This window comes from Pholcus phalangioides, unplaced genomic scaffold, assembly GCF_987345545.1.
Source record: "Pholcus phalangioides strain wild (caught in Gottingen) unplaced genomic scaffold, Ppha-v1.0 ptg000027l_1, whole genome shotgun sequence".
In the NCBI taxonomy this organism is placed as follows: domain Eukaryota; kingdom Metazoa; phylum Arthropoda; class Arachnida; order Araneae; family Pholcidae; genus Pholcus; species Pholcus phalangioides.
Genome location: NW_028301617.1, coordinates 14,131,872 through 14,148,062, shown reverse-complemented (window position 1 = coordinate 14,148,062; position 16,191 = coordinate 14,131,872). Strand labels below are relative to the sequence as shown.

The 16,191-nt window shown below is 40.0% G+C and overlaps 1 protein-coding gene across 1 annotated transcript; it reads right to left on the bottom strand.

The window, feature by feature from the left end:
* Window positions 1–4,972: 4,972 nt before the first annotated feature.
* On the bottom strand, window positions 4,973–5,905 carry LOC149068512 (uncharacterized). Its single transcript, XM_089251571.1, has one exon. The coding sequence runs from the start codon at window positions 5,903–5,905 to the stop codon at window positions 4,973–4,975; it is 933 nt and encodes a 310-aa protein (XP_089107697.1).
* Between the last annotated feature and the right edge of the window lie 10,286 nt (window positions 5,906–16,191).

Genomic DNA, 16,191 nt, shown 5'->3' with positions numbered 1-16,191 from the left:
GATCAAATCTGGAACTTTGATCAACGAATATCTCAACTATTAACGCAGATATCGATTAACGTCCTCTAATAGGCCGGTCTTTTTGAATACTTTCATACAATAATTCTACAGAGCTTTTGGATTTTTGAATGGGGGGTTGTGGGTGCCTTTGTAATGGCTAGCACCGCAGCATCGGTGCCTCTTCTTATTGCCGTTAACTTCCTTTGCTATGCCACTGCATTAGCAGTGCTTTCGTGTCATTCAAGACTTTTTCCCCGTCTTTTATGTCTTTTTATGTTTAGACCGTGTCTAAAGGCAACACGGTCATCTGCATCTGGAGGCTCGTGTAGGTACATTTGGCAGCATGGAAATTCAGGGCAGTGTAATAGGATGTGTTCTATGGTTTCCTCGTTCATCTTGCAAAGAGGACATGTAGCATCATCCATGTTTTAACAATGAACTCAGCTCCTGAAAAGGGCAGACCGTACAGAGAAAATCGAAAAATTTATACGCTTAATTGAAGGTAACCAAGACTATTTCATGCCTATAGAAGTTCGTCCGCAAACTAACCGGAAAAGACCCTCGGTGGCTGTTTCGTCAGAGGAAGATTCAGACGAGGTGGAGGAATAGCGTAATAAAAGTACTCTCACCATTGGCAGTGAATCGCCCTCCAACTCATACGAAGGAAAGTTTTCAACTTTCAGCTCAGAGACGAAAGCTAAGGGTACGTCCATAGTGCACCGCTTCCCGCTTCTCGCTTTATTGCTTAAACCGCGGCAGTTGTAGAAGGCGAGATGATCTCGCGCGATTCTAGCCGGTGGTGGTTATAGTGCACCGCTCGCGGGAGCGTCTGCTTGCATGAGCAGTTGGCATCATGGAGCTATCACGTGGGGATATATGGTGTTTTTGTTGACAACAAAAAATATGTACATGAAATGAATAGGACTCACCTTGAAGTTGCAATAGGTTTAGTGTAATCGCTAATTATAGTTAATTAATTAATTGATGATAAATCAGCGATTTCGCTTTTAGTGCCACAACAAATTTTCGATTAGAAAAACGAGAATTAATCGTTACAAAATTTCGTTTGATTTAGTTTTATCGTTAATTAGTTTATATTAATGATAAAACTAAATCATGATCGATAATTAACTAATCAACTAATAACGATGAAACTAAACTGGCCGATAACTAGTTAATTAACGGCAAAATCCGTTGGATTTCGTTTTATCGTTAATTAGTTAATCAACTTAATTAGTTAATTAACGAATTAACGCTAAAATGAAATCCAACGGTATTTTGATTAATTAACGATATCGTTTTTATTACGTCAACTAATTAACGATTAGTATTAACAATAATTAGGCGTCATAAAAACTCCGTTGGATTTAGTATGATCATTAATGATTCTTAATTAATTAACGATTTCGCTTATTATGTCATAACTAATTAATGATTAGTATTAGCAACAATTATCCGTCACAAAAACTCCGTTGGATTCAGTATAATCGTTAATTAACCTTAATTAATGATTAATCACCGATATCACTTTTAGTGTCATATCTAGTTAACGATTAGTATTAACAATAATTATTCGTCATAAAAACTCCGTTAGATTCAGTATTACCATTGATGATCCTTAATTAATAACCGATTTCGCTTATATTATGCCATAACTAGTTAACGATTAGTATTGACAATAATTAATTCTCACAATAGGATTCACTATAATTGTTAATTTTCCTTAATTACTTGATGATTAACGATTTTGCTTTTATTATGTCATAATTAATCAACGATTAGTCAATCAACTCCGTCGATTTACTATTCCACTATAAAACGAACACTTACAGGAAAGTATCCGTTTTAAAGTGCAAGCGGTGAGCCGGTCAAGCGAGAAAAAGAAATAACAATTCATTCCGGTTAAAGCGGGTAAAAGCAGTTTCAGCCGGTAAAAGCAGGTAGGCGGGCGCACTATGGCCGCCCCAATGAGTGTTCACGATCTTTTTTCAGCCGCGATGAAGCGAGTAGCCAGAAGCGGTTCACTATGGACGTACCCTAACGCCGGTCGAAGTCGAACAGCCAACCAGAAGAAATAACGCAGTACATGGGACAACCGAAACAGAGAGAGGACTTGTGGTGGAGGAGCCATGTACAACGTCATCTGCGCCCCAAAGTGGTACGGTGTCGCGAGGTGGAGGATTCACTGCACATATGAAAAACTGCGCCCCGGGGTGGCGAATGCTCGCGAGGCAGTTTGTGACATTTTTGAGACTTCTCCAGCGGGCCCCGGGAGGGCCAGATCTGACTATTTAAAACAGTGTTTCCCAACCGGTGTGCCCCGGCACCCTAGGGTGCCGCGAGATATTATGGAGAAAAGTAAAAAAATATTACGGTCCACTTAAGGTTTTAAAATAAATTAAGTCGAATTAATTACTCTCATGCGTGACAGATTTATCGGATAAGTCGTCATTTGATGGCAGTGTCAGCAATTTGAGCTTTGGCCTGAATTCGGTCTGGCTGTCCATGTACGGTCCTCTTCAGTGCACACGATCTCTAAGGAAAGAGATTCGTTGGCTTTCTAGTTTAATGGTCCTCACCCGGCAAGTGAGTGGACGTGGGTTCGATTCCCTGCACAAGGCTAATTTTCTTTCTTGGTTTTATTTTCGTATGCCAAAACTTTCGAAGTAATAACAGGGAGTTACACCACACACACACACCTTCGGATAAGCTAATAAAACCTCATTTGTTAACACTTATCAAGATTGTGAATTTCGACTGGGTTGTCTCACAGTTTGATTTCGTATAAAGTGCGGAGGAAATAGATTTGCTGTTTGTGAACGAGATGAATTTGTTGATCTTTGCGCCGATTCCACACTCAAAGATAAATAGATAAGCTCACTAAGAGTGAGGCGTCAGTGGCTGCTTTTCGGCCTGATTGAGAGAGGAGTACCCTAATCTAAATGATGAAAATAATTAATGCACTTTTACCCTTTTCAACATCATATCTATGCGAGCAAGCCTTCTCTGCTTTGGTGACAATAAAATACAAAGCAAGAAATACACCACTACTACTACTAATCATCCGTACATATTCTTCTATGGCAGCGGTTCTCAACCGGTGCTCCGCCGAGCCCTTGGGGCTCTGTGTGTACTCCACAGGGGCTCCGCGGCCGCTCAAGGAAAGTAAAAAGAAACAGTAAATTTGAAAAAAAAAATAGTTAAAAGTATTATAAATAAAATAAATCAGTAACTTTTTGTTTGATGAACAAATAAAAAATATGACCACGGAGCTCCGCCACAGAAATTATAGACCAAAAAGGCGAGTCAAAAAAGATCGATAACCGCTGCTCATAGCAATTTTATGTAGATTTTGCAAATTCAAACGCTATGATTTTTCTCCCCGTTCCTGATATCAAGCTGATACTGAATTGATATCCTACAAACAATTGCAATGTTAATTTTCTGAAGCAAAGGGGAGGGGAAAATCAACGAAACTATATGTAAAGTCAAAACTCGGGGCACCATTGTACTTTTTTTTGTGCTGTATGCCTTCTATTTTTCTCCTTTTCTTTTGTACATATTTTTCTTACTTTCGGAATTCCTTATATTGGTCTTTGCGTGAATATAATATGTTGTATCAAATTTAAAATGTTACAACGCAAAAATAGTCTTGACTCGCGTGTCGGATAAAATTTTTTTTAAGAGCACTACAATGATCGTATTATTGGCCGAATTTTGATTTCTGCCCCCCCCCCCCCCATAATTTAGTTGTCTTTAACATATATTATTGCCGTAGGATGATGAGAGTGAAAAACGATTTCGTCGATAATATCTGACTGACAAAAAGAAAAACTAGAAAAAAATGAAGCCCGGCATATGGGAGGCTTCAGCTACTCTAAATAATTATTTCCCCTTGAAGGGAATTGTGTGTAATTTGCGTTTTACCTTTGTGTTTCTAGAGCGTCTCTAGACGCTCTCGCCAAGAATTGACATGAAAAATTTTCGACGTCTAGAGACGCTCTTGCCGAAAAGACGGTTAACTCTATCCCTACTATATCCGGCCGATCCGGCCCGTCATGCAGACTACCAGATCCGGCCGAGCCAGCCGAGGTAGGGGGGATAGGCATTTCACACTCTTTTATTCCGTGGGTGGGACACGGTGACGGATTGTTGACGGCTGCAGCGTGGGGTTCTTGTCGGAGAAAGAGGATTATTTTACAACTACAGTTACTTATGAAAGAATGACTATTGACGATGACAATACCTCAGGTGAACTTTGAGAAAGACGTGTGGTTAATATTTTTTTAAATTTCGCCATTATTCTCATTTTCATTAAAAGTTTATTTCGTTTTGTTTGAAACTAGTAAAAGATCTGCCAGCTAGCTATAGGTTTGATTATTAATCGAAGAATTTCTTTCGTAGTACAATAGAAAAAAAAGAACATTAATACATCAGAAAATCTTAGTTTTTTTGGAATTAAAACATTACAAAAATTTTATTTTCGGACATTTTTTTATGAAACACTAAATGAATGACAATTTTCAGATGTACTGTACATCGGACCCATTAGATTTTGAAGGAATCAATGTTGAAACAGACAACTAAATATTATTGTATTTTCGCATCACTGTCGTTATTGTTAATTAACTTACGTACATTTTCAAATGATTTCTAGAACAAGAATTACCGAAGTTCGATCTTTTCATATTTTTTCAAGCTGTTTGTGTTTTTCTAGCAAATCATACGCACACCGAGAAAATGAGAAGTTTCCGTCGAAAAAGTAATTAAAAATATCGGTAAAACTGAAAGAAATTTTTATTTTTGTGGATTTAGTTCGAATTCTATATTCTACACCCAACTGCAGTCGTTCTTAAACTTTTATCACTCGTGGCCATGGCCCCCCTCATCCTGGAGTAGGATAGCTAAGAACTCTTGCAGGCCCGCAGCATAGACGGGCTTTCTTATGGTTAATTCATGCGTGAAAAAAAAATTAAGAATCACCCCGGACGCCTGGGCTCGTGCCCTGTAAGCTCCGATTTTTGAGCGTTATGACAAGAACTTTGACTTTATTGGATGGGACCTTTGAGACATCACGGAAAATTAAATTTGCGTTCACATGTATTTCTAGATGTTCCAAATTCTTTGAATTCTTTAGTAAACTGCACGTATCTAATCCGTGTAAATCGCATCCAATGGCCCGGAACATTGTCAAATTTTTTAACCCAGAGCAATCATTTTCACCAGTAGTAACGAGCTCACATTTGGCAAAGTTCAGTTCTCGTAATCTGGGACATCCACGAGCAAGTTTATAAATCGGAAACTTGGACTTCCATTGGTGCCACCCAAATGATTCAAGTGAAGTGCATTTAGCAGCGATTTCTGTCATCAGCTGTTCGCTCTCTTCTATTTGACAATAGAAAAAGTTTAGGTGTTTCAGTTTCGGTCCACATGTGGTGAGGATCGGGTTCAGTTCTTTGAGTGTTATTGGCTCATATTCAGCCTGGGTCACTTGTTCCAAATGCAAACGTTCCAGATTCTGGCAGTGTTTAGCCACGATCTTCACCGTATTTGCTTCGATGATGTTGCGTGAAATTTTAAGAGCTTTGAGGTCACGGATGCTTGAGAGCACGGCCAATAGATTGTTGGGATCGAGTGGATCCTCTTCAGCAGTATAAAGGTTGCAGTCATATATCCTGAGGCTGTCCGTGTGTCGGAGTAACCCTCTATTGGAGATAGATATTACGTATTTCCAATTTTCCACGTCGATGCTTTTCCACAGCGAAGGCGACGACGAAAGATTCCTCCACACCTTGCACACGGGTACGACATTCCTCGAGAATTTCTCGTGTCCCTCGGATTCAATGTAGTACGAGAAAATCTTCAGCAGCAATTCTGGCAACAAATCTTCGATGGTCGACGTCATGATCAAATCTGGAACTTTGATCAACGAATATCTCAACTATTAACGCAGATATCGATTAACGTCCTCTAATAGGCCGGTCTTTTTGAACACTTTACAATACAACAATTATACAGAGCTTTTTTGAATTTTTGCTTAGAATTAAGGGTGCCTTTGTAATGGCTAGCACAGCAGCATCGGTGCCTCTTCTCATCGTAGTTACCTACTTCTCCTACGCCACTGCATCAGCAGTGCTTTCCTGTCATTCAAGACTTTTTCCCTGTCAGATGATCTTTCTATGTTTACACTGTATTTAAAGGCAACACGGTCATCTGCATCTGGAGGCTCGTGTAGGTACATTTGGCAGCGTGGCAATTCAGGGCAGTGTAATAGGATGTGTTTTCTATGGTTTCCTTGTTCATCCTTCAAAGAGGGCATGTAGCATCCATGTTCACAATGAACTTATTTTAGCAAGACGGTGGTTTGTCTCCAGCGAGCGAGTTCGAGCTTTGAAGAAGAGAGCTGCTGCAAGAGATCGGACATACGTGGCCTTCCAGGAATAGGCCAGCTTCCTGGAATAGTAGTTCAGTGATGATTTCTTTAGCACTTCTTGTCTCCACTATTCGTGGGCCTTCTTGCGAATCGATGTTTTAATCGATCGACCTGGTCGCTGGATGCTTTGTAGCACTGGCGCGTTAAGATACTTTTTCCAAGGAAGTTGGTTCTACGCCATCAGGATGTACTTTGGAGGCAATAGAAAGAGTATATGAAGCGTTTCTTCACAATTTTACAATCATCTAGTGACCAAAGTCGGGTAACGTATGATACCTTTGCTCTTGCTTCCCTTGCTTCAAAGGTGGAGTTTACCCTGAATTGCGCACGTTGCTGTGAGTGAGGTCGCTCCCGAGAGTGAATCTACAAACCGACGTCTGAGCAGCTTTCAGAGCCCTTCTGGTTGTTGCCGAGGTGAAAGGTTGTTTCACTGGATATCAGAGCGAGATCTTCAGTACTGACCAGATGATGCATAATTTTATATTTGCCTGCGGAAAACTGCAACCCGTGTTTCAGCAAATGTATATGTTACATCCAGCATCCGCTACATCTCCTCAGCATTTTCGGCAATGAGCATACAATATCATCAATACTTTGAATACTTTACAATACAATACAATAATAATTATTCTGGGCTTTCGGCTACTATGACCATTATTTGAATACTTTGTTTATACGTTTAGGAAAACTTGTCGACTTTAACTGCAAACAGTGATGGTAACCTCTTTCAGAAAAATTTTCCCTTTTGACTAAATCCCCCCCCCCCCCACACGAATTCCAAAAATGTGCTGCCATCTAGCGGGGGAATACGTAATCAAGTATTTTACGGCAGCAAGTATTGTACTGCATTAATTTTTTCAAAAAAAAATCTTTTGTTTAATGAACTCTAACAATTTCCCACAAATGCTAAGAAATTTTCCACTTGGACAAATTTTGGCCAATTTTTTCCAAGAATATGGGAAATTTCCCACGAGTTACCCACACACATCAGTGACTATCTTCTTTTCCAATTACACAGTGCTTTATGTCTTCGGGCCATCCCCTGTTTGAGAAAAATATTCCAAAAAGCATAGAACATGTCATAAAAAATATGCTAACAGAAAAGTTACCATAAACACAGGAAACGTAACAATTTCAACATTTTCCATTCTTCTCTTTTCTCTTATGGAGGAAAAAAAACCACAAACCAGACGAACAAACGTAGATGGAGATGTTATATGAGATATAGAAGTCTTCAGGCTTAAGGGACGCTGCTAAGCCACTTTAAAATGATATGACATGGAGTCCCTGGATGAGACGTGCATCTGCAGCCTGCGGTAGACCAAAAACCAGCAACCACTCAAAAAACAGCATTTATGACGTCACCAAAAGTGGAGATCCCCCCCTCCCTTCCTCGCTTAGCGGTGACTTGTCCTGCTTGGCGACTTGTATCAAGGTTTCTAGAATATAGGCTGTAGAAGCACGTATGGATGAGTGTCACTGATTATAAAGATCCATGGAGGAAAGAATAACAGGAGGTGACGCGACCAGCGCGTCCGTTGAGAAAGCATGGGGAATCTGGGTTGCCAGATGAAGCCAGTCATCGCTCTATTAAAGGGACCAAGTAAGCCCAAACAAACCGTGGCTTCCAATGCTTTCCTATGAGAAACATCCCCGTTTTTAAAAATCATTTAAAAATTTACTATTCACTTTAGGAACTCTGTTTTTTTCCCTCATATTCTGTGGATATATTTATACAATTGAACGAGAGCTTTTACAATTTTAGTTATTTGTTTTCGAATATTAACTTCAACAACATGGAACCTTTTGCAAAAATAACCAAAATTTATCCATATCTTGTGTCCCAAAATTCCTTCTCGGCATTTTAATTAAAAAAAAGTTATGGCAAAGCATGTAATACCTCAGTGCTGAGAGAGACACAATGTTTAGACACTTGAACAAGCGGTGTTTGAAAAAATCTGGCTTTTTTTTTTTCTGCGAAAAACATTATATATGCAAAACATTAGCATATATAATGCCTTTCAGCTGTTTATATTAAAAATATTGTAGAAATACTTCCAATCCAGGTAGAACCACAAAAACTCGAGCACAAACAATTTTAGATTTCAAATTCAATTCGAAACTGTTTTTTTTTTAATTTTCGTACACATACCACTTTAAAAGCAAAGTAATAGGTACAAAATGAAGAGGGGAAAAAAACGGTCCAAGTGATTATTTTCCTAAATACACTGCTCAAAACAATTAGGGGAGCAAGCAAAAAAGTGAAGAAAACCGTGCGAGACAGCCACGTATTGGCATACAATGGATAGTACACGCGTATCAGTGCGCAATACAGAAAAAAGACGTAACAAAATTTGGAATTAAGCTTTAATTCTTTGAAAATATGGAAAAAACATGAAAAGATGATTTAGGGCAACAATTTGGTTACATGTAAACGATAAAAAAAGTACTTTTTAGACATGATGCATGAGTTTTAATAGGGCGTGTGGTCTCCTCGAACAGCTAAGACTGCTGCACACCTGTTTGCCATGGATGCGATGAGGTTATCGATCAGACTTTGGGGAATACTGTCCCACTCCTCAAGAAGTGCAATCTGCAAGTCTCGGACAGTAACAGGCGGCCTTGGTCGCGCAGCAATGCGTCGTCCAAGGAGGTCAGGAGAGCACGCTGGCCATTCCATACGCTGTATTGTTTCAGCTTCAAGCATGTTCTCCACCAGACGAGCTCTATGCGGTCGGGCATTATCATCCTGGAAAACAAAGGAATCTTCAATGGCTCCAGCGTAAGGGATGACATGAGGTCGCAGTATCTCGTCTGCATACCTTCGGGCCGTCAAAGTGCCATTCCGAATGATATGCAGGTCCGTACGTCCGCCTATGCTGATTCCACCCCATACCATCCAACCAGCTCGTCTGTACTGTGACCTTTCACGAACGAATGCGGGGTTATTTCGAGTGCCCCTGTCCCTCCATACCAGAACACGTTGGGTGTCACACTCCAGACTGAATCGGGACTCGTCTGTAAACAGCACTTGGCTCCAATCATGTTGCTCCCAATCTCGATGTTCAGCAGCCCATCTTCTTCAGGCCGCACGGTGGCATGGGGTCAACGGAATGCAGACCATTGGCATAGAGCCCTCCCTCATGAAGCCGATTACGTACTGTTTGGCTGGACACCCTTCGTCCTGTTGCCAAGAGCAACCGTCTTTGCAGCTGTGTAGCATTCTCTGTTCTGTTTCGATGGGCTGTTAACCGTATATACCGGTCATCAGTTGCTGTAGCTGCGCATGGCCGACCTTGCCCTGGTCGACGTCTAACATTTCCTGTTTCTTGGAATCGATTCCACAGCCTTGCAACAACACTTCTGGCGACTCCAACAGCGTCCGTGACACTACGTTGTGTTTGCCCGGATTCCAGTCTGCCTATAACATGCCATGCCATGGATTCACGTTAAATCACGTTGTTGAGACATCCTCAAGTCACCTTGTCTCAAAAAAAACAATACTGCGCAATCGAATTTCACAGTTACGGCAGTAAAACAGACGTTTCTGCAACATCCCGATTTCTGCCCTTATCTCCTTTTTCTGGTTTTTGACGTCATGAACTTTGATTTGCGTATGAAGTTTTCTTCTTCCGTTTCCTGCTAGGCTTTAAATTATGGATGATTCATTTTATGTTACTTATCGGTATACATCTTTGCGTAATTTTGTTAAAACCATGTGCTCCCCTAATTGTTTTGAGCAGTGTAGATCTATTTATCTCTGACTATGATTTTTTTAGCCAGAACGATATCGTGGCCCGATATAGATCAATATTGAAAACTGAAATTTTACTATATAGATCTATATCTTCGTGCTACTTTGGGACAAGCACAATTATTTTTAATTGGTCATTTGTTTTGGTAGTTTCAATTAATTGGTCCTTGCGCCACAAAAATCCAATCCAGTAAATACGCTCCAGAACAAACCTTCATCTGAAAATATGACGAAGTTCTGCGCGAATCATGTAGGCTGGAATAAATTTCAAAGTAGTCCAAATCTTTCTTAGGTAAAGTAAAGAAAAGGTAAAGTAAAAATTTATTAATATTTCAGTGTGATAAAAACCAAATTGCAGTCAAAAGGAAACGAAAAATCTTCATTGCAACATGCAGAAATCGGTATGAAAATGTGACTCGATGAATAATCAATAGAAAATATCCGAAACCACTAATTATTTTGAATATATCGATTCATAAAATACCTACGTAGTTCGATTGAAAAGTTCCGATCGAATCGTTGTTATTGTTTTACTGTTTTTACGAGTCACTTCGTCAAGCTATAGTCCTCAGATCAGGAGAAGAGTTATCGGAACTCCCCTCTCTGGAGAGGGTCCATTTCAGCGCGGGGAAAAGATAAAAATTATCCCTGTTTACTATAGTACGCTGTCTTGGTGCAAATCGGTTTTCGTCGCCATGTCTTTTCCGCTGTTTCGTGAGTTTGGTTTTGTTTCCGAAACGTGCTCTTTGTGAACCTCGAGCTCACTGTATAAAATATTATTTATACTTTTTGAATTTTTTTGTTTTCAAAACATTTCAAGATGTCTTCAAAGAAGTACTGACTCTTCATTCTTCAGAAAGAAAGATTATAGAAGATATCACGAAGTTTCGTGAGAAAGAAGCGGAAGCAGGTGAGCTTCCGATACATCTTTCGCAAGTACAGAAACGTGCTGCTGTTATCGCTGTTGTTTCTTTCACACCTATCAGGCGGATCAAGAAAAAAAGTGCCGTCGCTGGTGAGGGCAAGTTGTCAACACAAAATAAATTAATAGTTAAATCACTTAAAATTAATAATTTAATACGAAGAGAGAATTATTAAAATTAATAATTATTATTAATTACTATTGTAAATTATGTGACATTTCCTTCGGTTTACAGCAGCAAGAGAAGGCCACCTTTGACAGCAACTATAAAGCTATTAAAATTATAGCTTGTCGCGAATCAATGTGGTCTCCCCCCCATATATTTTGTGGTGGCAGATTTGACCCATGCGATTGTATGAGAGGGGCAAAACCCCTCTCCCTCTGTGTTTGTTTTTTTCTTCTCTCTTTCTGTACAGGGGTGATTGAAGCGACGCTTTCGGCTCGGAAGGAAACAGTTTTTTTTTTTTTGGATGTGTGCAAAGCTGCATTAAGAGTTATCTTTCAAGTGGCTTTGGATGTGTGCGAAGAGAATTTTTATAGCATGCATGGTGTCAATAGACAACTGAGTTTGCTTCTCCGGTAGAGATGCACAGTTGACAGAGTTTCGAATGAACCCTTCATAATATAGACTTTCTCTATCTCAGTTTACCTTCTCTCATCGCCTTCATTGTCTCTTTTTCTTTTTTACTTTCTCCACAGATGCTACTCATATGGGCTTTTCAAAGTGGTGACAAATAAATAAGTAAAAAGACTGAACTTTCATGCTTCTCAAGTTTACAGTTACTTGAGTAGCTACCATAAGGGCATCGGATGCATGGCCTTCTCATGCTGCAGTTGAAATCTCCGACCGGCCGTCCATAGTGAATTTACAGTGTGGAACAAAAAATATATATATATAAGAATTCTCCAGGATTGGAGACTTGTCAGCTCCATCGTCCGACCATGGTCGGAATTGTTTTATACGTGAAGGCGTTCGGCTTCAGCTTGATGGACGAAACTGAGCATCGAAAAAAAGACTGGAGTTTTCGATCCCTTCTGCAGAATAAAAAGTATATTTTTGTATTAAAATAATATACTGTAAGTGCTCGAGAAGCAGGGCCGTCATTTCCCCCCCCCCCCGGGCCAAGTGGTTTTATGAGCGCCCAAGTAGTCGCCTGACGTCAAATACGACGAGAACATTTGGTCATATTTTCTGAATGATGTCAAAAACAAATCACGTCATTTCAGTCATTTAATGACCACGAACAATAAAGGTCAGGAAATAACGTGATACTTGATGACCTTAATGAAATATCAGGTCATTTTATGACCTTCATGGCTAATGAAGGTCATGAAATGACGTGATATTAAATGGCGTAAATGATTTTGCGTCATAAAAATCACGAATTTCTTTCGAACTGAAAAATTCTGTTCCGGATGAAAATATCAAAATTATCCAAAATGTTTGTTAATGAACCTTCAGAGGGTGTTTCAAAATTACCCTTTACCCTTACCATTACTTTTGTAATTTTGAAACAACTGAATTTTTTAATGAGGTAGAGGCACCGAAATGAAGAAAACATTGAGGGGCTGATTGTTGCCATTTGTCCCGCATATACGGGCTCAAACCCTTATGCAGGAGATTGAGTGGAGAAATGCATTGTATACTGATTATTGGTGGCTCAGCCACCTCGTAAAATATATCGGGGCACTCAAACAGCCTCAGTACCCAGGTTCCGGCGCTTAAGCAATGAGGATGTTTACTGCAGTTGTTGATGAAACGCTTCGTTCATCTTTTGACTTCTGCACGTTATTAATACATTACCGAAAAAAAAAGTTGCATCACTCGGCAAGATAATAATGGATTCAATTCATTAAACGGGTTTTAATTAATTTAAATCGTTTAAATTAATTAATCAATTAACTAAAAGGGGTTAAATTAATTAATAAATTAATTAAAAGGGTTTAAATTTATTATTCAATTAAAGAAGGGATTAATTAATTGATTAAATGAGTTTTTCATTAATTAATCAATTAGCTCGCGATCAAAAGGTAATTGGTTGTTTATAATTATTAAATTATGAACGAGTAAGCTATTCCAGACCGGGCCGTAGACTCATAGAAATTTGATTCACCGGGCCGCGGTTCCAAAAAGGTTGAGAACCACTGTTCTAGAGCACCTTCTGCTCTAGAACAGGGTATCCAACCGGTGTTCCGCTGAACCCTAGGGTTGCGTGAGAGCATTTTCGGAGTTCCGCGGAATCAAAAGTGATGGAACCCCAAAAATCCCGGAACCCTGATATCTTCAAAAATTTTCTTGTTACTATTTCACCTGAAGCACCAGACCAGACCAGCATCAGAGGCTTACCCCCATCCCCAGCTCCAAAGGGCTGATAGTGGGACATCCAAACGGGTCCAGATAGGCCTATGAAGAGGGAAAGAACTGTCTGTTTGAAGTGTGAGTGTGTGTATGTGTTATGAAAGAAGTGACAAAGCCGTGCGTCGTGGTCATGGCCATCAGATTTTTCTGCCAGGTAAGGATAGTCCAATAATTATGCCGCCACAAACCAACAGTTACAAACACAGTCTACCAGGGAGACTATCTGAAAGAGATAGTAATTGGCATGTATATGTAAAAATACAATTGCGAGTTCCAAAGAGTTCCAAGGAGACCACTTCATCAAAAAGATTGTTATTTTACCAGTTCAAAGCAGATTTCCTTCCGTCCAGGGAGGATTTTTTTTTTTCCATTTTCGTATAAATGCGAGTATATATGTGAGTGCACAAATGCACAGAGATTATAGGGGCAAGTTACAAAAGTGATATTATAAAATAACTATATACAAGATGTCAACAAACTCAGATGATGCCTAACTCAGGTTTTCCCATCTAAGGTGAAACATCTGTTTCGGCCTGAGAAATTTTTTCCTTCTAGCCGAAGTCCTAGGGGCAGGAGCCACATTATAGTTTACCAACTCTCTGATGTGCTCATATTCAGAATTTGCCATGGCGGGCTCGTACTGCTTCTTATTAAGCTGCTGGATGTAACAAAAAATTTTGTCCAAACGAAGATCTCTGAGAATGTTTGCATTTCTGACGAACCAAGGGGCTCCTGTAAAACGTCTGAGAATTTTATTTTGGAACCGTTGAAGAATTCGAATATTAGTTATCGAGGCATGTGCCCAAACAGGGGAAGCATATAGAAGGGTGAGCCGAAGGATTGACTTGAAGAGCAAAATTTTGTTTTTTATCGAAAGCTTCGCCTGGGGGAAAGTAATCCTATTGAGAGCTCCCAGTATATTATTAGCCTTGTTACAGGCATACTTTACATGTGGAGTAAATGTCATGGTTTTATTCAAGAAACAACCCAGATATTTCACCTTACGTACCGGTCTCAGCGGGTGCTCGCCAATAAATAACCTCCTATAAGGTGGGATTTTCGTGCGACTGGCAAACCAGGCAAACTGGCACTTCTCCTGATTCAGTGTAAGATCATTTTCATCGCACCAGTCCAAGATTTCGTCGGTTGTCTCTTGCAGGTTGTTAATAGCCTGCGACGCTTTTCTAGCATTGCAAAGCACTACAGCGTCATCCGCAAAAAGGGCTAGTATACCCACCTGAGGTGTCGGGAAGGAATTAATGTAAAGCAAAAAAAGTTGGGAGCCAAGCACACTGCCCTGAGGGACTGACGCCGTGATCTTCTTTACTGAGGAAACCTTGTCACCATGTTTTACCTGGAACGTCCTCCCCATCAAATAAAAATAAAAATAAATAACTGCCGCCACAAATTCATAATTGTTTTTAGCAGTAGTGATAAAGTCTGTGACCCTCATGAGTTGCGTGACACAAGAGTGTTCATGACGAAAGCCATGCTGCTCGGGTCGAATAATATTATTGGTGGACAGGTAGATTTCCAGCCGGGCTGATATGATTCTTTCAAAAATTTTGCTAATATTAGAAAGCAAGCTAATGGGACGGAACGAAGTTGGAAGCATGGGGTCCAAGCCCGATTTGTGTATGGCTTTGATCATAGCATGCTTCCACGGCTTAGGGAAGTAATGTTTTTTAATAGCTGCGTTAAAAATGTTCGTCAAATTGAAAAGCATGTTGCTGGGAAGATTTTTAAGAGGAAGATTGCTGATGCCGTCAGCTCCACAAGCCTTCTTTGTGTTTAGATTGGAGATAATGTCAGACACTTCCATAACATCAGTGAGTTCAATATGTTGCGGATTAGAGTGTAAGTGACGATGGATGTATTCAGCCACCCTCCTCTAAGTTCGTATTGGGTCCTGATATGTTGAATGTGGTTGGGAGAGAATTGTTTTTCAAAGACACCAGCAAAGGTCTCTGCAATGTCCTCCTCTGCAACAACAATGCCCTGGGGCCCAAAAGCTTATTTACGCTGTAAGTACCCTTGGGTTTACACAACTTCCAGGCTTTCCAAATGTTATTGTCCTCAGAAGATGCATTCTCTATGAATTCGGTGAACCTGCCGTTAACATGGTGCTGAATTTCATAGTGAATTTCCCTATTAAGCCTATTTAGTGCTATTTTGTCAGACCTACGCCGATAGCGTTGCCATAATCCTCTAATACGATTTTTATGGCGAATTTTCTGCAAGATTTCTCTCGGGAGGCCGAATTGATGTTCAGGGCGAATAACCTCTGTAGATGAATCCCTCAGGGCTGTAGTGATAGTATCAGTGAAGCAGGCAGGACACCGCACTATCCAACTCCTGTGTGTTAACTGTGTCATAATTAATTGCAGGTTGTGTTTGCAAGGATTCTTGAAATTTATTCCAATCGGTTTTTTTCACAACATATCTCTTTCGAGGGCAAAGAAAATTTACTACGAAGAAGACTGGATTATGTGGGGAACTGAGAATTTTTTTTGCGAATGTATTGATGTCGAAAAGAAAATTCTTGGATATGCCATAATCAATAACATCAGGTCGATATCTTGTTTGTGAAGGAACATGAGTGGGGGTTTCTGAAGAGTGTATGGTAAGGAAATTATTCAGGCAGTAGCTCCTAAGAACTCTTCCCCCTCTGTTTGATCCAATACTGTAGAAGATACCGTTCTTGCAGTTCCAGTCACCCCCCA

Bases quoted from the DNA above. Each gene is read 5' to 3' on its own strand.
- LOC149068512 (XM_089251571.1), bottom strand. From the start codon at position 5,905: ATGACGTCGACCATCGAAGATTTGTTGCCAGAATTGCTGCTGAAGATT.